This window comes from Gorilla gorilla, chromosome 10 (assembly GCF_029281585.2).
Source record: "Gorilla gorilla gorilla isolate KB3781 chromosome 10, NHGRI_mGorGor1-v2.1_pri, whole genome shotgun sequence".
In the NCBI taxonomy this organism is placed as follows: Eukaryota; Metazoa; Chordata; class Mammalia; order Primates; family Hominidae; genus Gorilla; species Gorilla gorilla.
The window spans coordinates 144,157,024-144,182,804 of NC_073234.2; the positions used below are offsets into that span (position 1 = coordinate 144,157,024).

The 25,781-nt window shown below is 47.1% G+C and overlaps 1 protein-coding gene across 1 annotated transcript in view; it reads left to right on the forward strand.

Annotated features, from left to right (window-relative positions):
- The window catches only part of TMEM132C (transmembrane protein 132C), a 444,401-nt gene extending 419,953 nt beyond the window's left edge, over positions 1 to 24,448 (forward strand). Inside the window, exons 6-9 of the mRNA XM_055359198.2 lie at positions 10,456 to 10,661; positions 12,451 to 12,724; positions 13,841 to 14,032; positions 21,618 to 24,448. Of these exons, the coding sequence (XP_055215173.1) occupies positions 10,456 to 10,661; positions 12,451 to 12,724; positions 13,841 to 14,032; positions 21,618 to 22,823 (1,878 nt within the window). The 3' untranslated portion in view covers positions 22,824 to 24,448. The remainder of the gene's footprint in view (positions 1 to 10,455; positions 10,662 to 12,450; positions 12,725 to 13,840; positions 14,033 to 21,617) is intronic.
- Positions 24,449 to 25,781: the final 1,333 nt, after the last annotated feature.

Sequence of the window (25,781 nt, forward strand, 5' to 3'; positions counted from 1 at the left end):
AAAGAAGACAGATGGTGCAGAGGGTGACCTGGGGCAGGAGCTGCGGGAGAGAAACTGCACGCGTGGTGCGGTCAGATCTGATTAAGGCTGTCATCCTGGAAGCCTCTCCCCACTCTCCTCTTCCAACCCCCTTGTAAACACCCTTCTGGGGCTAATACGTTCTGTCTGCCCGGCCCTCCACAGAGTCCCATCTGCCAAGCCGGAGGTTTCTGCCTGGCCACAGGCTTTCACTGTGTCCCTATTTGCGGGCACTGGGCTCATTCCCCTGCTTGTGGGCTTTCTTATTTAATTCTCCTGATAAACCTGTGACACTGCTCTCTCCCGGCGTGACACCCTCCACCTACTTCTCTGACCTTGTACTGCCCACCTTCTTTCTCTTTCTAGAACAGGCCACAATTATTCCTACCTCCAGGCCCTCACGCGGTGTAAGTGAGAGGTTAAGCGAGGCTCTTCTGGACCTGGATGGTTGCTTTCAAATCCAGCTCCAACTCCTGTTCGCTGTGAGACCTTGGACCAGTTATTTGATTTCTCTGTTCTTTGATTTCCTCACCTGTAAAATGGTTTGTGTGAAGATGAAAGGAATCCACACATATAAACTCTAAGAACAGAAACTAGCATACAGCAGACACTTAATAACTGTTGGTCGCCGGGCGCGGTGGCTCATGCCTGTAATCCCAGCACTTTGGGAGGCCAAGGTGGGTGGATCACCTGAGGTCAGGAGTTCGAGACCAGCCTGATCAACATGGTGAAACCCTGTCTCTACTAAATACAAAATATTAGCCAGGCATGGTGGTGGATGCCTGTCGTCCCAAGTACTTGGGAGGCTGAGTCAGGAGAATCTCTTGAACCCAGAAGACGGAGGTTGCAGTGAGCCAAGGTTGCGCCATTGCACTCCAGCCTGGGCAACAAGAGCAAAACTCTGTTTCAAATTAAATAAATAAATAAATAAATAAATGTTGGTGCCTCTTATTGAATCTTTTCCTGGAACCGTCTTCCCCCATATCTCCGGCCTAAACGTCACCTCACGAGAGAGGTCTCTGCACCATTCTCAGTCATGTTTTCTTATTTTATTTTTATTGTAGCATTTATTGCTCACAATTATTTTCTTTTTACTTGTTATCATCTATTCTCACTCTCTAAATGAAATCCTGGTCTCTCCCACTCATTTCTGTATCTCCATGCCTAGAAACACCTAGCACATAGTAGGGGCACAGAAAGTATTGGTTGAAAGAAAGAATCCTGGTTTCATAGACGAGGAAAATGAATCCTAAAGCAGTGCAAACTCTAGCACAACACAGATGCAAGCCTGTGTTCCTAACCACAACATTTGGATCCTACAAGGAAGCATATCCTATTGTGAGAAAGTATGCCTTTCTCTGGTCCCTACTAGTCTGACCTGCAATCCTGCCTGTCTCCTCAGCCCAAGTGGGGCGGGCAACCAGCCATCTCCCCTTCCTCCTCCCCAAGCTGGGCCAGGCAGCTCATTAGCGCTGCCAACCCCCCACATGGACAGCAGTCCTGAGCCGAGAACGACGGGAGATGTGTCCAAGTCTTGGCAGCGTTGTGCATTGTCAGCTGGATAAAGTGTGATTTATCACAGAACAAATTTCTGCCTGGCCATTTGAATTCTGTTTGGTCATCGTTTCACCGGGCAAGATGTAAAAGGGAGGGGAAGAGCACAGACATTGTCTCAGAAATATTGCTTAGCCCTGACTTTTCTCTGCCTTTTTCTTTTTCCTTCTCTTCCAGTGATGTCAAAGAAGTAGCTATAATGCACTTTAGTAATGAGAGAACTGCTGTAGTAATGAGAGAGACCTCCTTAAAATGTAAAACTTCAGCTCTGGCCACTGCAGGGGAAGGGCACATTGCACAGGAGATGCCAGATGTTCTCTGGGGTGAGAACAGGTACCGGCAACGAGAGGAAAGGGATTCTAAACTAATGTCCCAAAGTCAGGTCCTGGTGAATGTCCTGAAACGGTGGCCCCTCCAGGACAAGAAGCTCTGACAGGAGTCTTCCCACATCCTGGGAAGCCTCCTAAATCCGGGATCAGGGCTCTGCCAAACCCTGCTTTCTTCTCAATTTTGCCAGTGTCCTCTGCGTAAACAGGAGAGAAAATAGAATAAGATAAAAAGGTGAATGGGAGGTAAGGAAGAGAGGGGAAGCCATGTAAAAGGCCGTGAGAGTTATAGTCAGGATCATCCACATCCCATCTCTTAGCAGAATGAATCTGTCAGCAAATCTTTGTAACAGACAACTCCAGCGTTTGGTTGTTCAAGATGATTGCAATTTATTCTTGCTTATGGGTTTGCAGGTAAGCGGGGCTCGGCCGGACAGCTCAGCCTAAGGCGTGAGCTCTGCTGGGTTTGGCCTGTCGCTGCCATTGGGCTGTGGTCAGCTCTTTGTTCCTTGTGTCCCATTCTGGGGCCCACGCTGAGAGATTGTATTAATAGCTACTTTGGAGGAAGTAGCTATTAATGGTCAAGTTCCAACGACTAGCAGAAGTACACATTTCCTAAGTCCAAGCTTGGACTGGTCCAAGCATGGGTGTCACTTCTGTTCATATTTTCCTGGCCAAAGCCAAGTCCAGCAACAATGGGGAGAGGAAGTAGACCCTGTCCATGATGGAGGAGAAGGCGGGCCTCCCTGAGTGCAGAGCCAGCTCAGTGTCATGGCTGAGAGCAGACCTCTAGGGTTGGCTGGCTGTGTTTAAATCCTGACTGATGACTACCAGCTGTGTGATCACGGGCAAGGTATATCACCTGTCCATGCCTTGGTTTTCTCATTTGCAATATGGATATGATAAATGTAATAGTGCCCCCCTGTGTTTATGGTGTGGACTCAGAGAGATGACCCATGTGAGCCTCTTAGAATGGTGCCTGGATAACTGTGGCCAGTCAATGAATGTTTGCTGTTGTTATAAAGTAAGCAATCACTGATAAAAGTCCATCTCTTCCTGTGTGTGCATGCGTGTGCATGCATGCGTGCATTCGCGTGTGTGCATGTGTGTATGTGTGCTCATGTGCGTGTGCATGCATGTGTGCATGTGTATGTGCATGTGTATGTGCATGCATGTGTGTGTGCATGTGTGTGTACATGTGTGTGCATATGTGTGTATGTGTGTGATAGGTGGGTAGTGTTGGCGGCACTGAGTGAGCAGTTACCCCTGAGTTTTCCCTGAGCATAGGGAGTGTTCAGTGACCCAGATACCTGAGCACCTTTCCCTGCCAAGGCTACACGTGGTGGTTACCTTGGCAACATTCTACCCTGTTGATGCTGAGACCAGCTCTGGCCATTTAATGCTCTATAGATTTGGGAGGCAAAGGAGGGAAAATTGCTTAAGCCCATTAGTTGGACCAACCTGGGAAACATAGCAAGACCCCATCTCTTAAAAAACAATGCTTTTTTAATTACTGGGCATGGTGGTGTGTGCCAGTAGTCCCAGCTACTTGGAAGCCTGAGAAAAGAGGATTGCTTGAGCCCAGGAGTTTGAAGTTGTAGTGAGCTATGATTGCACTAATGCACTCCAGCGTGGACAGCAGAGCAAGACCCTGTCTCTGTTGAAAAACACAACAACACTGTGTAGTCCAAATGTGATGGGAGGCCACCAGTTTGCAAGCTCTGATTCATTCATTCATTCTTCAACACGTACTTATTGAGCATCCACTGTGTGTCAGGTGTTAGGCCCCAGGGATACAACAGTAAACAAAACAGACAAAAATCTCCGCCATCCTAGAGTTTAGGTTCTCCTGAGGGAGGACACATAAAGCGAGCAGGTAAAATCTACAGTGCATCAGATGGCAGTAAGCAATCTAGAGAGAGGAAGCAAGGAAGAGGGAAGGGAGGTTCGGGGGAGTTGCCATTTAAAATGGAAATGTCAGGTTGGACATGGTAGCTCACACCTGTAATCCCAGCACTTTAGAAAGCCAAGGTGGGTGGATTACTTGAGGCCAAGGGTTTGAGACCAGCCTGGCCAACATGGTGAAACCTCATCTTTACTAAAAAAAACAGTACAAAAATTAGGCAGGCATGGTAGTGCATGCCTGTAGTCCCACCTACCCGGGAGGCTGAGGCAGCGGAATCACTTAAACCCGAGAGGCAGAGGTTGCAGTGAGCCGAGATGGCGCCATTGCACTCCAGCCTGGGTGACAGAGCAAGACTCTGTCTCAAAAAAAAAAAAAAAAGGAAATGTCAGAGAAAGAATCTTTGAGAAGTTGACGTTTGAGCAAGGCAGGGATTCTCAGCCTCGGTGCTATTGACATCTGGGGTGGGTTAATTCTTTGTTGTAGGGGACTGGCCTAGCACTGTAAGATGTTGAGTACCATCATCCCTACCCTCCATCCCCTAGATACCGGTTGCAAATCTATCCTCCCATTTATCACAACCAAGATGCCCAGAGATGCTCAAATGCCCCCTGGGGGACAAAATTGCCCAGGTTGAGATCCACCAGATTAAAGAGCTGAAGGACATGAAGAACAAATCAGGCAGACAAGTAGGGGAGGAGCCTTCAGGCAAAGAGAACAGCACGTGCAAAGGCCCTGTGGCAGGTGTGCACCTGGCATGTTCAGGAACCAGCAGGGAGGCCAGCAGCTGGGTCGAGTGAGCAGTGTGAAACCCACAGAAGATGCACAGGGAAGAAAACCAGGCACATCAGAGAGGAACTTGTACATCATTTAAGGATTTTTCCAGAGCTGAAAAGGATATATTATTTAAACATTTTCCAACAATAGCCCTAGATTCAGAGGCAACTGTTGAGAAGAGGCCCCCGGGCTGCAAGGACTCTGTTTCCAAACAAGCTCACAGTCTGAGGTTCCAGGAAGACATGAGTTTGGAGGATGCAGACGAACCTACTGCCTACCTCTAAGCCCTGGCATGCTTTCCCGGCTCACACTGTTTTCCCTTAACCCTACCCACCCCTTCGATCAGCAATCCTCAAGTTCCAGGTTTGTGTGGACCATCTGTTCCCTGCCTAGACTTGGAAAGAGACAGCCTTTTCGAGTGGCCCCTGGGGGATGGGATGAGGAAATGTGGGCAGAGCCACTTGAGGAGAGGTTCCGGACTACCACTGGCCCCTTGCCACGGGCATGCCACAGTTGCTGGACAGTGGCCTCTCTCAGCACCTGCCTTTCCCCTGCCCACCTGCCCACAGGAATGCAAATGACTCAAACAGCCACATGGCAGGAAGGACAACTTCAGCCAAGGCCATAATCCCAGTATCAACAACATGGCTGAAACAGTCCAGTCAAATCTTGAACCAACTCTCATTGACAGTTTTCACTCTACCTCTCCACCTTGGATGAGCCGCAACCATGGCGAGCCTCGGTTTTCTCATCTAAAAAATAGGATCATAACTGCTATCCATAGCTCTAGAAAAACTGAGTGTGAAAACAATAGGCAAAGAAGGAAAAAATGAGATTAAAAAAAGCAAAACAAAAAGAAAACAGGATGGACAAATAGACGGCACAAATAATATGGTAGAAAGAAATCCAAGTAAAACATCCATTGTGACTCACATGAACGTGCTAAAAGTTCCAGCAAAAGAACAATGAGTTATAGAGGAAACATTGTAACAGAAAAATCATTCTAAGTGTTTATTTTTACAAAGCATCTAGAACATCCAGGATACAGAAGGCTCCAGAAAGGCTGAAAGTGAAAGAGAGAAAAAGACAAATCAAGCAAATAATAACCAGAAGAAACCTGGTGGCCTAGGAAGAGTAGGCAAAATTGATTTTATGGTAAAAAATAAAGCCTTAAAAATTGTTTTTAAAAAATTGGGTTTCTTTTCTGTTTTCATTTCTTTGCTGGAGTTCAGTGGTGCGATCTCAGCTCACTGTAACCTCCGCCTCCCAGGTTCAAGCGATTCTCCTGCCTCAGCCTCCTGAGTAGCTGGGATTACAGGCATGCACCACCATGCCTGGCTAGTTGTTGTTTTTTTTTGTTGGTTTTTTTTTGTATTTTTAGTAGAGACAGGGTTTCACCATGTTGGCCAGGCTGGTCTCAAACTCCTGATCTCAAGTGATCCGCCCGCCTCAGCCTCCCAAAGTGTTGGGATTACAGACATGAGCCACCGCGCCCAGGCTTCTTTTCTGTTTTCTTTTTTAATTTTTTATTTTATTGTAAATTGACAGATTATAATTGTATATATTTATGCAGTACTAAGTGATATAATGTATGAATACAATGTATTCTTTACACAGTGATTAAGTCAAGCTAAGCAGCATATTCATCATCTCAAATACTTAACTTTTTGTGGTGAGAACATTCAAAATTTTCTGTCAGCAATTTTGAAATGTACAATATGCTATTATTAACTATATTTATCATATCGTGCAATAAAACACTTGAGCTCAAAGAAAAAGAAAGAAAATGACGTGAAAGCACCTTGCAGATGTGAAGCGGGACTGTCACTGTGTACGAGCATTTCATTCATATTAACGGAGCAGGTCCACAAACTTGGGTGTACAAGAAACGTGCATTTGATTTTCCTGTATCTGAACTTCATTCAAGCACAACCTCAGTGCCCTGAGATGCACAAAAACCATACTAGGAGTTTGATTTTTGAACATAAGTTTGAAATGTTAATTAGAGACCCAAGTGGAGACGTGGAAGAAGCAGGTGGATATCCAGAGACAGGAGTTTAGGAGTTGTCAGCACAGAGATGCACTTCCAAGCATCATAACTAAATGACTACCATCATGAGCGGGATGTAGAGGGTGCAAGGAGTAGATCTCACAGTGGTACCCAGAGCAGCAGCAGCAACAGCATCCGCAGCCGCTGGTTACAAATGCCCATGTGGGTCCCCACCCCAGACCTGCTGAATCTGAGACGGATACTCAGCAGTCTATGCCAACAGGCCCTCCCTGAGGCTCACTCAAGTCTGAGAACCAGTTTGGCTAGATGACGATTCAGGCCAGGCTCCCACAGGACATCCGTGGCTGATTGGCAGATGCCTCTGCCTTCCGCTTGGAAAGTGACCCCCAGCCTCTTCCTAGGAGGCAGGTGCAGACTCAGGAAGGTGCCAAAGCCTGAGTGATAACGGAATATGGCAACTGACCATATGTGGCTCCACCAAGCCTCACGTGACCCCACCGCCCCTGGATCCTTACAGGCAGACACTGATTTCTGGGCCATGGCTACCACGCATTCTGTACGCATAGTTTAAATATCAGAGTGAGTGGAGTTCAGTGGGCAGTTTTCTCAATGGGCAGCTCATCCACAATGAAAGATGAAAAGCAGTCTGAGAAACAAAGCCGAGGGACTAAAAAGACTCCTGTGGGGTTTTGGTTCCTTTTTGTAGGTGAGTGGGCTCACTTTTTCATATGATGGTTCTCACTGCTGGCCGCTTAGGAGATGATTAATGCATCCTGAGATGTCCCCAGACATTTATGACACCTTCAGGAATAGCAGTGACGATGGCTCTATCATGCACGGCTACTTCATACCCTTGGCATTGCTCTTAATTATTTATATATTCGGGAGCAGCCAGGTTTCCTCCCACCAGAGCTCAGAAAGGTAATAAATGAGAAAAGTCAATGGTCTGTAAATTACAACATTGATTAAAGAAGTGATTACTGATATAACTCTTGCTCGACTGTTGTGCTAATGCCTTCCCACATTCAGAACAGTGTTTACCTGCTAATGACAAGCCTGGGATGGCGACTAAAATTGCCTTCCTTCTTTAATCAGCATGTAAACATTTTTAAACCACTCTTGACCGTGAATGAGAAGATCCATCCATGTGTTCCCATCCCAACTGCTCCCTGCCACTGTTCCCAGCAGATGGAGGAAATTCTCTCAGCCCAGCCCTCACCAGCTGCCTCTCCAAACAGAAGTGCAAGTTGAAGATGAAAATTGAGCCCAGAGTAGCCATCCATGGTTCCCAGAAGCTGGGGAAAGAGAGGGTGATCAGATTATAAGAGTTCTTTATTCAGCACTGGATGTTATTTGGCCAAGGCCACAGACCCCCCAGAAGGGGACTCTGTTCTTTCCAAGCTACATGATCTAGACAGAATACAGATAAGCAAGTCAGCAATTATAGCTTAGTATGCTAAGTGCTATGTGAGGGGTTTCCGAGTGACTTCATTAACTCTGAAATATTCCACTAAACTGTATGTGTGTGCATTTCTCCAGCAAGAATTAGCTTTATGTGTATTCTCAAAAGAGTGAATGACCAAAGAAAGGTTAGGAAACACTGCCTGAGCACTTTCTAGAAATTTTTGAATTAACTTCTTGTGTTTTTGTGGCTTTTGGCTCCATGTCATCTCAGTCTCTCACTGCATCTTCCATCAACCCCAAGATCCCTGATGACTGTCCTGAAGCAGGCATCCCCATGAAGGGAAGGCCCTGCTCATCCATCCCTCTGTCCATCTGTCTGTGCATCAGTGTGTGCTTCCATCCATCAGTTCATCTGTCTATCCATCTGTCCAGCTATCTACCCATTTATCCACCAGCAATTAACCTGCCCATCCATCCGTCTATCCATCCATCCATCCATGCATCCACCCATCTGTCTGTCCATCAATGTGTGCATCTGTCCATCTGTTCAGCTGTCTATCAATCTATCGACCTATTCACCCATTTATCCACCAGCCATTCACTTGTCCACCCATCCATTCATGTGTCTGTCCATCAGTGTGTGCATGCACCCATCAGCTCATCTGTCTGTCTATCCAGCTGTCTACCCATTTGTCCACCAGCCATTCACCTGTCCACCCATCCATTCATGTGTCTGTCCATCAGTGTGTGCATCCACCCGTCAGTTCATCTGTCTATCTACCCAGCTGTCTACCCATTTGTCCACCACCCATTCACCTGTCCATCCATCCATCTGTTCATCCTTTCCTCCATCTGTCCATCTGTCTATGCATCAGTGTGTGCATTCATCCATCTGTTCATCTGTCTATCCATCTATCCATCCATCCATTCATCCATGCAATGTCCATTTCACTGAGCTCCTGCTTCATAAGCAGCTGATGTAAGGAACCCAGAGGTGAAAAATGAACACAATGTACTTTTTGCCTTCAAAGATTTCTTAGTTTAAGAGGTGATATGGACACATGGGACCAATTTAAATCACATCTGATAAGCTTGGCTATTCAACAGGGGTCATATTGTTTCTCTATAACCCAACTTGGTTTCTATTTTCAGTTTTCAGTTCATCAGGGTGGCAGAAACAGAATACCAGTCTAATTTCCAGGGGACTTAACTATTGCCAAGGCCTTGGGGAAGGGCACATCTTGTCTTATAATCTTCTGTTCACAGTTCCTAGGGGACATTTTTTACCAGTCACAGTCCGCACAGGTTACCTCTTCAATGGCTCCTCATTGTTGTCCACATTGCCCCTTCCTGCCTGCTTGAGAACACAGGTATCATTCTGCTGTTTCCTTGCTACACTGGGAATGCCCTCTGGGCTGGTAGATAGATTCATATTTGAATGAATAATCTGGGAACACAAAAGCCAAATACTTGCAACCTTTTTTTTTTAGTCTGTGTGTTTATTTTTCTTTCTGCTCTGTCTCATCCCTTTCCTGAGACAGCAATCTGCCAGAAAGGGGAAGAGAAAAGGGAGGCGCATAGGGAAAGGGAACATAGGTTGGTAGTCCCTAATATGATCTGCCATTCACATAATGAACACGTATTATATAAATAATCCCACGGGGTCATAGAAGACCATAGAAGGGGTCTCATAAGGAACCCCTGAGCTGGGGTAGGTCAGGCAAATAGGGATGGGAAGGTGCTCCCAGGCACAGGGACCAGCCTTGCCAAAGCCTGGGGACCGTGAAGAACCTGCATCAGGCCTGCATGTGCATGCAGGGGAGAGACCTCAGAATTAGTGAGAATCATGCTGGGGAGGAAGGCACTACGGGCCCTTTGCATCCTTGGAGGCTGGATGGGGTGGGTTGTGGGTGCAGCTTACTTTCTGAAAAGACATAACTGCCCAGGGTGTGAAAACCTCTGGTGCTGACATCAAATTACTCAGCCCACCCAGATTTCAGCTACAGCTGCAGTTCTGTACAAGTTCAAGTTCACTTTTTGATTGCAGTCTCACCTCAATCTGCTTTCTGTTTTCTGTTCCAGGTGGGGCAAGCCCTCAACCAGTAGGAATAAGAAATGGTAGCTAAAAATACTCCCTCCTCTTACTCCTCAAGTGGACAATTCTAGATACTTTTCATGAAGCCTCTGAAAACTGAGCCCATGGTCCCTGTAACAGCCTAAAAAATGCACCTTCCTATTGGGTTTTCTTCTTTCTCTGTCTTCTTCATCTGCTCCTTCACCCCTGCTCCCTGGGGTCACCTCCCAATTAAACTGAGTGCACCAAATCCTTGTCTCAGGCTCTGCTTTAGGAGAAACCAGAACTAAGCATTTGTGCTTTGCAAGATAATAGGAAAAACAAAAAAAGGATGGTCTCCAAGGCCCCATGAACTTCTCCTCCATCCTTTCTCCCTCTGTCTTTGCAGGTGTCTGACCGCTGTGACTACATCTTTGTCAATGGCAAAGAGATCAAAGGAAAGATGGATGCGGTGGTGAACTTCACATACCAGTACCTGAGCGCCCCCCTGCGTGTCACCGTGTGGGTGCCCCGGCTGCCCCTGCAGATCGAGGTCTCTGACACGGAGCTCAGCCAGATAAAGGGCTGGAGGGTCCCCATTGTGACCAATAAGAGGTGAGCCTCGGATGGGGAGATGCCCTAGAGCCATAACGACAACTTTATTTACTGACCTTAACACTAAAGCACCCAATGCTTAAGAGATGCTGGTATTATCTCAGCAGTTGAATCTCCCCAAGGCTCCCAGATAACCCAGCCAGGCCCAAAAGCTGCTAAACAGCAGGTTTGTGTCAAACCCAGGTTGTCCTCACTCTACACTGGGGCTTATATGAGGCTGTCTCTTGAAAGTGGCTCTCCCAAAATGACATGATGGAGTTAACACATTTTTTTAGCATCTTGGTTACCAGGTAATTTGAAGTTTGGTTTATTTTCTCCAAAAAAAAGTCAGTCCTTTCGTGTGCTTTATGCATATCTATAAGCTTGAAATGTTCTGTGCAGATCAAATTATTGGATAAAATTTAATTGTGTTTCTAGTGGATGCTGGAATCACTATTTGCCAAAAGCTTCTAATTTATTTGAGATTCCGGACTGTCTGTCTGTCACATGCAAGAGTATGGGGTCTTGTTTTCTCAGCCCTGTGACCCCCGGATTAGCAGACATTAGCTAAGTGAAGGTGTTCCTGAGTTCACAGCTTCCTGCCTGGAATGCTCCACCCCAGACCATCAGGGCTCTTTTCCTGACAGTCCCCCAAGCACCAGGGCCTTTCTCATAAGGGAGAGCATTTCAAGAAGAGTAAGGACAGTGAGATGCGGAATCCATCTCTACAAGGAGAAGCTGAAGGCATTTGGCCCGATGGGGGAGGACAGCCGTGAATCTACCCAGTCCTTCAGATTAGTCTGTGGTCGTGAGTGGCCAAGACAATGAGTTTGTTCCACATCCCTGAGGGGGAAGAATTAAGACTCCCTGGGCTCCAATCCAATCTCTGCCACTAATTAGCTTTGTGAGCATGGGCAAGCTACCTAACCTCTCTGTGCCTTAGTTTCCTCATCTGTTCATGAGAATAATTATGAGTTTGCCTCATAGTGTTATGAGGTTAAAAGAGTTCATACATGTGGAAGCATAAAATGGGACCTGCCACATCTCAAATGTGTAAGACAGCTCTGTCCAATAGGACTTTCTACAGTGGTGGAATGTTCTAGAACCCCTCTGTCCAATATGGTGGTCACTAGCACAAGTAGCTATGGAATGCCTGGACTGTAGCCAGTGTGACGAGGAGGTTCAATTTTTTATCTAATTTTTATTTATTTAAATTAACATTTAGGGCTGTGTGTGGTAGTTCAGGACTGTAATCCCAGCACTTTGGGAGGCCAAGGTGGGAGAATCACTTGAGGCCATGAGTTCAAGACCAGCCTGGGCAACATAGCAAGACCCCATCTGTACAGAATTTTTTTTTAATTAGCCAAGCATGATAGTCCATGCCTGTATTCCCAGCTACTCAGAAGGCTGAAGGAGGAGGATCACTTAAGCCCAGGAGTTCAAGGCTGCATTGAGCTAGGATGGACCACTGCACTTTAGCCTGGACAACAGAGCAAGACCCTGTCTCTAAAAAGATAATAATAATTCATTAATAAAAATTAAAATAGCCACATGTGTCCAATGACTACTTATGAGACAGTGCAGACTTGGTACATATTAGCCCTTGTCTTTTATTTTTCAATAAATGTATTTGAGAAAGAGATGCCCATCACTTAGTGCTGCCTAGAGATAGGCTTGGTGCCCCTTGCATGGTCCTGGCGCTCGTGTCTTCAATGTGGTCTCCTTGAGGTTGAGGCGAGCGCCTGCCTGTCTCAAGAACGTCTTAGACTCCTCTCCCTGGATCTGAGAGCTCTTTGTCCCTTCCCACAAGGCCCACTCGTGAGAGCGAGGATGAGGACGAGGAGGAGCGGCGGGGCCGGGGCTGCGCGCTGCAGTACCAGCACGCCACCGTGCGGGTCCTCACCCAGTTTGTGTCCGAGGGCGCCGGTCCATGGGGCCAGCCGAACTACCTGCTTAGTCCTAACTGGCAGTTCGACATCACTCACCTGGTGGCAGACTTCATGAAGCTGGAGGAACCTCACGTGGCCACCCTCCAGGACAGCCGGGTCCTGGTTGGGCGAGAGGTTGGGATGACGACCATCCAGGTAGGGAGCTGGGAGTCTCTGTGTCCCCAGCACTGGGCATGTGTGCAGTGTTGAGGGAGAGTCAATGGGTGGGCAGGTCATTGTGGCCGATTCCCCAACCCATGTGTATCATGGGAACACAGGAAGATGAGCCCAGGCCAGATCTTGAGTCCAGTCTCCTTCCAAACAGAATGGAGAAGGTGGCAGCTGCACCCTCTTAGCTCCCAGTGTGACCTCATTCTCAATGGCTGCCTCCACCATTCCCACCACCTCCCAGCACCCCCATCCTACCTCCGATTCTCCTTCTTAGTCCACACTTTTCTAACTTATTCCCCCTATGCCTTCTTAGAAATAGCCATGGTCTTCTCTATGTACCACTTCTACCAGGGAAAAAGCATGGATTCTTCTTCTCATTTCTTCCTTCTTTCAGTCATTCTGTCTTCCTGCCATTTACTTATTCAACAAACTCTCTTTGAAATCCTGCTCCTTCTTTTTCACTCAAGGAAGTGTATAGAATGGTAAAAGTTCATGATGGGGCATGAACAGCCTTTTCCTCAATCCCTCAAGTCCCACCCTACTGAATCCACCTTTCTGGAATGTCATTCAGGATCCTTACACCATATGTGGAAATGGTTAGCACATTCCCATCATTTCCCCTGGACATCTCAAGCCCAACATTTGGCTTACAAGATGAGGCAGAAAGCAATGTTTTGGCAGAGGATACATTGTGGTGGTGGTGGGAGGAGTGAACTATTTATAATTCACTTTTATAAATTTATAATTCAACTCTTCATGAGTCTGTTCAACAGGATCACCATGTACAGTTAACCAGGTTGTGCATTGTACAAGCATACTTCATCTAAATAGGAGGGGTCATTCCCTTTTAAAGACAGAATGGATTTTAATATCTATTCCAATTTTTCAACAGGTAGAATTAAGGTGTCTTGGGGAAAGGGTAACTTTGATTCTCATGAAGGCATGGGATGGGCCAGTGTATAGAGTGAGGTAGATATGTAACTCCTTTGCCCTGTATTCTGGACCTCAGGCCTGTTGGGATGGAAGAAATATTGCTGGGAAAGGGGATAACATCTGGAAACAGGTGTGATGGATTTTCCTTGTGTCCTGCCAATCCCACAGGTGTTGTCTCCACTGTCTGACTCCATCCTGGCAGAGAAGACAATAACCGTGCTAGATGACAAAGTGTCGGTGACAGACTTGGCCATCCAGCTCGTGGCTGGGCTGTCTGTCGCCCTTTACCCCAGCGCAGAAAACAGCAAGGCCATAACAGCTGTGGTCACAGCTGAGGAGGTGCTGCGGACCCCCAAACAGGTAGGGGGCCGAATGCCAGAGGTTCAGAGGGAGCAGGGTCAGCCACTGTGCCTGCTTCAGCAAAGGGGCAGGGTGGAGTGAGAAATGGGGGCAGGTTAGCAGAACCATATTCCACAATGGAAGCCATGTCATTGCAGACAAAGTGCTCATGTTACCCACATAGCTTTTGAGCAACACAGACTATTTACCAGCCTCCTCACCAAGTCTCTTGGCTGCCGTTCTTACCCCTGCACTCCCCTCTCTTCTCAAGAGCAGAGCAAGCATTTAAAACCATAAATCACATCATGCCTTTTACTGGCTTAAAATGCTCCAATGACTTCCCATTGCACTTAGAAAGAGACCATATTCCTTTGACAGCCCACATGGCCCCACACAACATAGCCCCTGGCTATATCTTTGACTTTATCTTGTGCAGCCCTCAGTCTCTCTCATCCTATTTGAGGCACACACTCCCCTTGCACTTCTTTAGGGGTTTTGCAATTGCTGTTGCTTTTACCTGAGACACACCACCCTCACCGCTGAGCATGGCTCCTTCTCATTTTCATACCCAGTTATGATACCCTCTTCTCATAAATGCCTTTGCTCACAGCGAATGGGTCTGAATCAGCCCCATTTCTTACCACATAAAGCATGTTTCTCCTCCATGGGATATAAGCTTCTACAAGACAAGCCCCCTGTTCATCGCTCTATCCCCAGTGATCATCACAGGGCCAGCATATAGTAGGTGCTCAATAAATGTTGGTTGAGTGACTGAATGACTCTTAGAATTGGGCTGGAAGACAGGAAATTAGAAAGAGAGCAGGGAGAGTTATCCACGTAACACAGCCAGGATGGGCTCGTCTGACCCTAACAACCTGCATATGGGTGTTTACCTTGTCTGCAGGACTTTCTGCTTCTGATGTCATCATTAGAACAATACTTATGAGAAGAGTACAAAGTTAGGAGCCAAAAGGCCCAGATGGTATCACAGCTGTGTCGGTTACCACCTATGTAACCTCAGGCAAGACGCCTCACCCGTGTCTCAATCCTTAATGAGAAAGTAACAACACCTGTGAAGAGTCCATTTTCAAATTAAATTAGGCTTAACGAGGTTGACTGCTAAAAACAGTGGCTGGCATATGCCAGCCAGTGTTAGCTCTTTTCCTGGGAATGGCTGCTGTTATTATGATCACTATTTTAGTGAAAGCATACAGAGCCTTGGATGCTCCATCAGAGCAGACAGTCTTGACTCAGAATACTCTGCGTCAAACCCAGTTTCTTCTGGTGACTTGCGGCCACAACAGGCAGGCGGTCTGGGGAGGAAGCTCAGATTAAATCCACATCCCACTATGGACTGAGCAATGCTGGAGGAGCTGTCATGTGGCTGGGACAGGTGACAGGGCACAGGGGTTAATAGTAGGGGTTAGGATCCCCTGACATGCACTAGCAGGAACACGATAGTGCTACAAAGCAGAGGCATGATGATGAGAACAGAGAGCAGTGATGGTTAAGGGAGCAGGCATGGTGACAAAGTCTAGGGGCTTGTGTTCTTCTAGGGGGGATTGGAAAGTTCCAGCCATAGTGCAGGATTTCAGTGCAGTTCAAGGACTCCAAACTCAAATGCCTACAGGGGCTGGGCTGGTGTTATAAGCAAGCAGTGCAGACTGTGCAAAATCCATGTGGCTGCTTTGTCCAGTAGTGGGGTCTAATGAAGAGCTAGAGTGATGATGCTCAGTGCTCAGAGATGTGCCCGTTATCTGCTGCTATGTAACGACGGCCACACACTTAGCAGCTGAAAATGACACGCACTTATTAGCTCACAGTGCGGTGGGTGAGCTCAGCTGGGTTCATGCCCAGAGTATCAGAAGGCTGAAATCACAGTGTTGGTTGCCTGAGTTCTTACCAGGATGCTCTAAGGAAGAATCTGCTTCCAGAATTATTTGGGTGGTGGCAGAATCCAGATCTTTGCAGTTATAGGACTGAGGTTGCCAATTCTTGGCAGGTTACTGGCCGGAATCCTCTCTTAGTTCCACAAGTCAGCCTGCGTTCCTTCTCACTCCCCACCCTACCTTCATCGGCTTCAACACTAGGAACAATGCATGGAGTCTTTCTCATGCTTCCAGTCTCTCCACCTTCCCCTCTGTCACCAGCTAGAGAAATCGCTCAGCTTTTAAGGACTCATGTGATTTCACTGGACTCACCCAGATAATCCAGGAAGACCACTCTATCACCTGTGCCATGTAACAATATAACATAATCATGACAGCAGTCACTCATCCCATGCCCATGTTCTGGGGACTGGCGCAGAACATCTTTGGTGGGCCATTCCAGGAATTCTGCCTAACGAGGAGAGAGTTGCTACCTGATTTTGCCCCAGAGTGTCAGCAGGAGGGACCTGGGGTGCATGCAGGTCCTCATCCAGCCCACAGCACTGGCTTCTTCAAGTCTTCTTTGGGGGCAGATGGGCCAGGAAATCAACATGGTGTTTTCTGGTTTACAAAGAGCAGAGTAATACTCTCACATTTGGGATTAGAAGAAAAAAGAGCAGAGGAAAGTGGGAGAGAGAAAGCTGAAAGCATGAAGCTATTTGCTGAGAATGGATAATGAATTAGGGTGGACGATTGGCATTGCAACCCCCTTGGCATGGGGTATGGCCAGCCGCTCCCCATCTCCTGTCGCCCATCTGTCTTCATCAGCTGACAGTAATTGGTGTCCCCTAGCACCGACTCAGGGGGATTTGTGGATGTAGTTCATCTGATTTGCAGACACGACTCTTGAAAGGATAGAGCTCTAAATCATTTCTGGGCATGTGTTATTTTAAGTCATTCAGAATTTCTCATCTTTGGGGAAATGCGCTGGCTTCTCCTGATGAAACACTACATTCCAGCCTCTCTGTAATGAGCTAATGGAAGAAGTTAGTCTCAATCATGCAGCAGGGCTGATGGAGATGGATCTTGGCAAGCCAACGGTGTTCTGAGGTTTTAATTCCGATTGTCTGCTGTTCAGGGGCTTGTTTTATGTTAACTTCTTTCCCCATCTAGTTTGTGAAGAAAAATTATTCAAGATGAAATGTCAGCCACGATGAACTTGCACACTGTTCAGTCTTTTATCTCACCCTTTAGAGTGTAGAAGGCTGGCACCTTGTTCATGATATTTTCAACTTTGACATAGAAAACCTGAATGGTTTTTACACCTACAAATAGAGGGTAGTAGCCTGCATGTTCCCCCAAGCCTTGTTTGCACTAAAGAAAGTAGGATAGAAAAATGAAAGGAGAAATCACTTGGTATTCATGCATGAGGTTGAGGCATTAGAAGGACTTATTGGATTGTGTGATTCATCAGCTGATATGGACAGAGGAGACGAGGGTGAGCACCAACATCCCTGAGCCATCTCTTCCGTCTTAGTTTTGGTCTGCTCAGAAGCTGAGCCTGAGACAAGGATTCAGGTGCAAGTAGTTTATTCAGGTGGTGAAGACAATACCAGTAGAGAAGTCGGGGGTGATGGAAGGAAGAGAAATGCAACCAGTAGAGTGTATTACCAACTCAGCCACCGCCAAGGGCAGCCGGAGCTCCTGTCTGCTGGGTGACTGTATGCCGGTCTAGGAAGGCCAGAAGAGTTACTGCACTTGAGGGGCAAGGGATCTGGGATAAATATAACAACTTCCATTAGTCCTTCATTGAGGGCTGCCCACAGCAGTTATTAACTCCTTGGCACATCTTGCTGTAGGCACAACCACATAGATTCCAGAAGCCAGAGAGTGACCTTGGGCAAAAAATGTTTAAAAAAAAAAGCAAAGTTGATCATTGAAAGTTGAGCTAGCAGGAGCTGAATGGGCAGCCACCCAAAGAGAACTCCACACCCTCCTAAAACTTCCTACACAGGCTCACCCCTCAGAGCCAGCTGGTGTTGGCCAGGGCTTACCAACACAAGTGATATGACCCAATCCAACTCAAGCTGCCTTCACACACAGCAGAATGTATCAGTTCATGTCCAAGCATTTGGATCTTCAGCTACAGCTACATGCAGATGCTCAAACGATGTCATCAGAATTCTTTTTTTAATTGCTAGCATTCTTCCTTGGTCCTGCGGGATGTAGAGTCATCATTGCTGTGAACACTGGCTGCTCCCAGGCTACTCCAATTTTTCCTTCTGGAATTCCTACCAAACAAGTGTTGGACATTCTCATTCTCTCCTTTATGTCTGTTCACCTGCCCTTCACAGTTTTATTTCTTGATATGCCTGTGGTTCTATTTGGGGTAACGTGGGTGGCTTTGTCTCCCACTGCAGTAATTCTCTCCTTGAACATGTCTCATCTGCTGTTCGAACCACCCATTGAGTCACTGATTTCAGTGACTGTGTTTTTCATTTCTAGAAATTCTACGTGGCTCTTTGCACCCCTTCCTTCCTGCTCTGCTTCCATTCGCTTCTTCTTTTTTTTTTTTTTTTTGAGACAGAGTCTTGCTCTGTCACCCCAGCTGGAGGGCAGTGGTGCGATCTTGGTTCACTGCAACCTCTGCCTCCGAGGTTCAAGCAATTCTCCTGCCTCAGCCTCCTGAGTAGCTAGGACTACAGGCACCCACCACCATGCTCTGCTAATTTTTGTATTTTTTGTAGAGATGGGGTTCCCTCATGTTGGCCAGGCTGGTCTTGAACTCCTGACCTCAGGTGATCCGCCCACCTCGGCCTCCCAAAGTGCTGGGATTACAGGCATAAGCCACCACATCTGGCCCCCATTTGCTTTTATTGAGACAATTTCAACTCCTTTTAATGTCTCTTTAATTTTTTAATTAAATTTTTAATTTCTTTTTAATTTTATTTCATAGACTATTTTTGTTGGTTCATTTTATGTTATTTCATAAATAACATTTATTATGAAATTTATTTATTATGAAATGTTATTATTTCATAAATAACATTTATTATTTATTGTTTTATTTCATAGACTATTGTTTTTTGTTGGTTTCCTTTAAGTTATAGCCTTTGGAGTCTTCTATGATCTCACATATCAGTCTGCTCACCTTCCTGTGTAAATGTTTAACGCACCCCCTCCCGGTGCAGCCTTTCCACCTACAGGTTGTAACTTTTCTTTCTTTGTATCATGAGCACCTCTTGAGCCCTGGTTGCTCGGCTTTGTTTTGTTCTGAAGGAGGTTGTATTTGCATTTGCACAGGTCCAACTTCAAGTGAGTTTCCTTTCTCCCAATTTGCATACCACAGAGGTAGTTATCACACCCAAGTGTGGGCTTTTGGTTTTGAGTGGCGACATCTCCATCCAGTGCTCAGAGCGCACACAAGCTTTGTTGCTGTATCTCTGGCTCAGCAGGTAGGATTTTCCCATGCCCCGTCCATGGAATGGGTGCTGCTGCCTCCCTGGGCTGCAATGACAGTGTCCGGGATGGGTGGGGACAAAGGTCCAGGAAGGCCACAAGGTCAGACCTGGTTTGCTGTGAAAAAGGCAGGGAGGAAAGGAGGCAGCTACTTGACTTTTTCAGCAGAGGGTGAGTCATCATGGTCTTTGTGGGGCTGATAAAATGGGCTCTGGCAGTGGTTGTTCTAGGGGGTCCCTAGCACAGTGGTCAAGAGCTCAGCTCTAAAGCCACAGCAGTTCCAGCCCTGATCCTGCCTCTTCCTAACGATATGACTGGACATATTTCTTTTTTTTATTTTTTTAACTTTTATTTTCACTTCAGGGGTGCATGTGCAGGTTTGTTACGTAGCTACACTTGTGTCATGGGGGTTGGTTGTACAGATTATTTCATGACCCAGCTATTAAGCCTAGTACCCATTAGTTATTATTCTTGATCCTCTCCCTGGTCCCACCCTCCACCCTCCAATAGGCCCAGTGTGTGCTATTCCCCTCTATCTGCCCATGTGTTCTCATCATTTAGCTCCCACTTAGAAGTGAGAACATGTAGTGTTGGGTTTTCTGTTTCTGTGTCAGTTTGCTAAGAATAATGGCCTCTACCTCCATCTGGTCCCTGCAAAGGATGGGATCTGGTTCTTTTTATGGCTGCATAGTATTCCACGGTGTGTGTGTACCACATTTTCTTTATCCAGTTTATCATTAATGGTCTGGAGAGTTTTTCCTAGATGAATGGAGGAGGCTGAAATATGCAATTCTAATCACAAAGTGGAGAGCCTGTGTCCACTGGGCACTTGCTGTGGATCAGGTGCCATTTAGGTTGACTTTGTGTCTTCGCTATTGTGACTCCATGTCTTTGCTGTTGTAAATAGTGCTGTGATGAACATATGCGTGCATGTGAGCACAGTTCTTAACCTCTCTTTGGGCAGGAAGCATAACCCAACCTACTTTGTGGAAGAGGAGAAAATGCGTTCTGTAATAACTGCGAACAACACCTGACCCACAGCGAGTGCCCAGTGGATATGGACTGTCTGTTTTACGATTAGGATTGCACATTTCACCCTCCTCTATTCATGGGAGTTCCCACTCTTGGAAGCAGAATAGAAGTACCCATGGCTAAGTCAAGAATAAGGCCGTCTGTGGGATTATGTTTGCTGTGGGCACACAAAGGGGAGAGGATGTCATTATTGCCCTGGGGAGGAGGCGAGACAGCAGGAAACCTTGTGCTCATGAGAATCTGCCAGTCACATAGGCATGGGTGTGAGTGGCATTTCTAGGCCAGTAGCTTCCCCTTTTTTTGGAATATTATTCAGCCATAAAAAGAATGAAATATTGCCATTTGCAGCAACATGGATGATCCTGGAAGACATTACTTTGAGTAAAATAAGCCAGGCACATAAAGTCAATTTTTTTTTTACCAGTCCCCACAATGGCAAATAATTTTTACATAGCTGTGGGGTCACTGACAGAAGTATAGTGAGTCTGCAAAATAAACTCAACCCCTTCACACTGGCCCTTTGCTTCCTCTTTCGCTCTGCTACCCATGCACAGCAAAGGCAGCACAATTGAACGGGGCCCACCAGCCAATACCATGTACTGCATCCCACACATCCCTGCCGCCCAACTACAGCCAAGCAAAGCATCTGCAATGGCTCAACAGGGTCAACCTTAAAGGGCAAAATGCTCTTGTTTTCTTGTTTCTCAGGCAAAGCTTAATTCCCTGGGGGCAGTGCAGGGAGAAGAGGGGAGGTTCCTTTCTGATGTCATTGGTTCTGACAGTGTTTCCTGCCCATCAACCTTTGTCATCAGGCTGGATACAGACAACAGCTGTATCCGTTCATCATACTTAGGCCACCAATCACAGTGTGTGTGACAAAATGACCAGGGCCTGCCCTAGAAGCCAGTCATTGTCCGTGAAGAGGCACCGGCTAACTGATTCAAGCAATAACTGTGTGGATAAAGCCACCTGGAGCCTCATCTCACTTAGGGATTTTTGTTTTGCCATTTGTTCCGGGTAAGGATTATGAGGCCGCTGTTAGTCACATCCCCATTTGTTCTTGTTTAAATTAAGGTGGTTTATCTGCCCCTGATAGAAAACCTGTATGATTTCTCCCCAGATGCATGAGCTACTGGGTCTGGATTTGAGGTCCTGCTCCCTGTTTCATTGGGTGTCCTCCTAGGAGGGGGTTTCTAAGGGAAGAGGCATCCCCCCAGGTGGTCTTCTAACTGCCTGTGTCCCTGCAGGAGGCTGTATTCAGCACGTGGCTGCAGTTCAGTGATGGCTCTGTGACGCCCCTGGACATCTACGACACCAAGGACTTCTCCCTGGCAGCCACCTCCCAGGACGAGGCTGTCGTGTCAGTCCCCCAGCCCCGCTCTCCCAGGTGGCCCGTTGTGGTGGCCGAAGGGGAAGGCCAGGGCCCACTGATCCGAGTGGACATGACGATCGCCGAGGCCTGCCAGAAATCTAAACGCAAGAGCATCCTGGCTGTGGGCGTCGGCAACGTCAGGGTCAAGTTCGGACAGAACGATGCTGACTCCAGCCCCGGCAGGGACTATGAGGAAGATGAGATCAAGAACCACGCCAGCGACCGCCGGCAGAAGGGCCAGCACCATGAGCGCACAGGCCAGGATGGGCACCTCTATGGCAGCTCTCCCGTGGAGCGTGAGGAAGGGGCTCTCCGAAGAGCCACTACCACGGCCAGGTCCCTGCTGGACAACAAAGTGGTGAAGAACAGTCGGGCAGACGGGGGCAGGCTGGCAGGAGAGGGGCAGCTGCAGAACATCCCCATTGACTTCACCAACTTCCCGGCCCACGTGGACCTCCCCAAGGCCGGGAGTGGGCTGGAGGAAAACGACCTGGTGCAGACTCCGCGGGGCCTGAGTGATCTGGAGATAGGGATGTACGCCCTCCTGGGGGTGTTCTGCCTGGCCATCCTCGTCTTCCTGATCAACTGCGCCACCTTTGCCCTGAAGTACAGGCACAAGCAAGTGCCCCTGGAAGGTCAGGCCTCCATGACCCATTCTCACGACTGGGTGTGGCTTGGCAATGAGGCTGAACTCCTGGAGAGCATGGGGGACGCGCCGCCGCCCCACGACGAGCACACCACCATCATAGACCGCGGACCGGGGGCCTGCGAGGAGAGCAACCATCTCCTGCTCAATGGTGGCTCCCACAAGCACGTGCAGAGCCAGATTCACAGGTCAGCCGACTCCGGGGGGCGGCAGGGCAGAGAACAGAAGCAGGACCCCCTGCACTCGCCCACCTCCAAGAGGAAGAAGGTGAAATTCACCACCTTTACCACCATCCCCCCGGACGACAGCTGCCCCACGGTGAACTCCATCGTCAGCAGCAATGATGAGGACATCAAATGGGTGTGTCAAGACATGGCTGTGGGTGCCCCCAAGGAACTTAGAAACTATCTGGAGAAACTCAAAGATAAGGCTTAGGCCCCTCTAGCCAAAGGGCCCTGCCCAGATGCCTTCCTTGTACTGGAAACTGGCCCAAGTGGGGCAGAAGGCGTTGTCAGTGGGGTTAAGAAGGGACGGTCCCAGGGTCCATGCTAGACCAGTTGGAAAGTTTTGAAGTCAGGAAAAGACATTTTTGTATCAAGGGATTTTTAGCAGTTAATGATGGTGGATTTTCAGAGGTCATGGGAATAAAGTCTGGGGCATGGGGAGTGCAGACCAAGTTACTGAACTGCACAGGCAAAATTAGGAAGGTTATTTTATGAGTCAAAACATACTACAGACAAGCTACCAAAAATTATTTGTTAAAAAATGCAAAAAGACAAATAAAAAGAGAAATAATCATCTGTTTATATTTCTAATAAAGGAGCAAAATATAAAAATAGGGCCTGCTAAGAGACATTTTCCATTCTAATTCACTATTCACTTTTCCAAGGACAGCCTTCAACTGTCACCACGCGGCTGGGGAGGAGTCATTTCTTAGCAAGGGATGCCTCTTGGGATAGAACTAAGGAGTTTTAAATCTTTACTTGATCATCTTTTATTTTCTTTTCCACTTTTTCCTTTTTTCTCTCTCTCTGTGTCCTAGACTTCCATTGCATTTATATTTAATGTTTATTTCTGAGAATCAAGCAGTATATTTTTCCTAAATGAAACATAAATTATATTCCTATTCATTAGATAGGTTCCTAGGAACAATGCCAATTAATCCATTGTTTAAGTAGTAACTTGAATGTTTTTCTATATCCCTCCAGCTTTGTTGATAGTGGCTGGTTTTGTACAATTGGAGGGAGCTCTCAGAGCCTTCTGGGGGAGGAGAGGAACTGTCCTTAATCCATCACCCCTACCATAGAGCAAAGCCAGCAGGTGTGGCCCTGTGAGGGGCTGTACAGACGGGATGTGGCCAGGAGAACAGAGCCCCACCTGGACCACCTGACCCCTCGGGATTCCACCCCTGTCATCGTGGGGATGTTCCTATATAGGAGAAAGTTGGGTTAAATCAAAAAAGAGGCCACGCCCAGGTATAATCAGAGCCAACCTGGTGGGCTGGGTCTATCACAAGACGTAACTGATGCTGAACATGAACAAAGATAAAAACTGTTTGGAGGGTTTTTGAGTTGTTTTTCTTACTTTGTTGGGTGGGGTATACCAGCACAAACTCTAAAGATAAAATCTATGTTAGATTGTCAATCAACTGTGTTTTTGAACAGCATAATTGTGTAGCAGCACATTGCAAAAACGCATTCATCCAAAGCGACACATGTGGCAACGAAGACCACGCCAGTGAAATAAGCCCCTTCGTGATCACCTGACTCCAGTTCTCCGTGTGCACCATTGGCTGCGGCTGCAGGAGGAAGATGCCTGACAGCCCTCATGCTCTCCGCAGGGGGGCGCTCACAAAGATTCCAGGGGTGTTTATTGTGTTTATTTTTTTAATTACTAAAATCAGTAGCTAAGAAAGGGTCCTTGAAGCCTCCTAACCTGGGTTGGACCTTTGAAAAATATATTTGTAGCACATATTATAGATGGAAAGAAGATATTTATTTATACCTGTGATGCCAATTGTCATTAAAAGGCTTTTCATGGCTTGACAAGTCAGTGTCTTGTGGGGTGTGTTTTGTTTCACTTAATTGCTATTTCCCACCCCAAAATATACAACCCCAGAAGAATTAAACCCTTACGCTAAAGGGAAGACAATATATTTGCCAATCTTTAAAAAAAAAACAAAAAAAAAAACTTTTTCCCTTTTGGTTTCTTGACTGATCCACAGTGATTCCTAATACGGAGGGCTTTCATTCATAGATCCACCGTCATCCACACCAGTACCCAAACTTAATGAGCAGGAGGGTGTTCATTCATAGATCCACCGTCATCCACACCAGTGCTCAAAGTCAGCAAGCAGGAGGGCATTCATTCATAGACTCACCATCATCCACACCAGTGCCCAAAGTCAGAGAGCAGGAGGGCGTTCATTCATAGACTCACCATCATCCACACCAGTGCTCAAAGTCAGCAAGCAGGAGGGCGTTCATTCATAGACTCACCATCATCCACACCAGTGCCCAAAGTCAGAGAGCAGGAGGGCGTTCATTCATAGACTCACCATCATCCACACCAGTGGCCAAAGTCAGAGAGCAGGAGGGCGTTCATTCATAGATCCACCATCTTCCACACCAGCGTTCAGAGTCAGTGAGCAGAAGGGTGTTCATTCATAGATCCACCGTCATCCACACCAGTGCTCAAAGTCAGCAAGCAGGAGGGCTTTCATTCATAGACTCACCATCATCCACACCAGTGCTCAAAGTCAGCAAGCAGGAGGGCTTTCATTCATAGACTCACCATCATCCACACCAGTGCTCAAAGTCAGCAAGCAGGAGGGCTTTCATTCATAGACTCACCATCATCCACACCAGTGCTCAAAGTCAGCAAGCAGGAGGGCCTTCATTCATAGACTCACCATCATCCACACCAGTGTCCAAAGTCAGAGAGCAGGAGGGTGTTCATTCATAGACCCACCATCTTCCACACCAGCGTTCAGAGTCAGTGAGCAGAAGGGTGTTCATTCATAGATCCACCGTCATCCACACCAGTATCCAAAATCAATGAGCAGGAGGGTGTTCATTCACTGATCCACCGTCATCCACACCAGTACCCAAAATCAGTGAGCAGGAGAGCTTGATGACACACAGATTGCCAGGCCCTGTCGCCAGAGGTTCTGATTTAATAGGACAAAGGCAGGGCTCCCGAATTTGCCTTTTTCACAACTTCCAGGGCTATGCCAGATGCCAACATTGCCAGTCCGAGCCCCAGCTTTGCAAACTACCAATGTCCTTAACAGAAGAAGAGAAACCCTAGGAGCAGGTGAGAAACTGTGAAATCTCTCCTCTGGGGAAAAAGTTTACTTTTGCCTTGACAGTTTTGCATTTATTGTTATTGTTG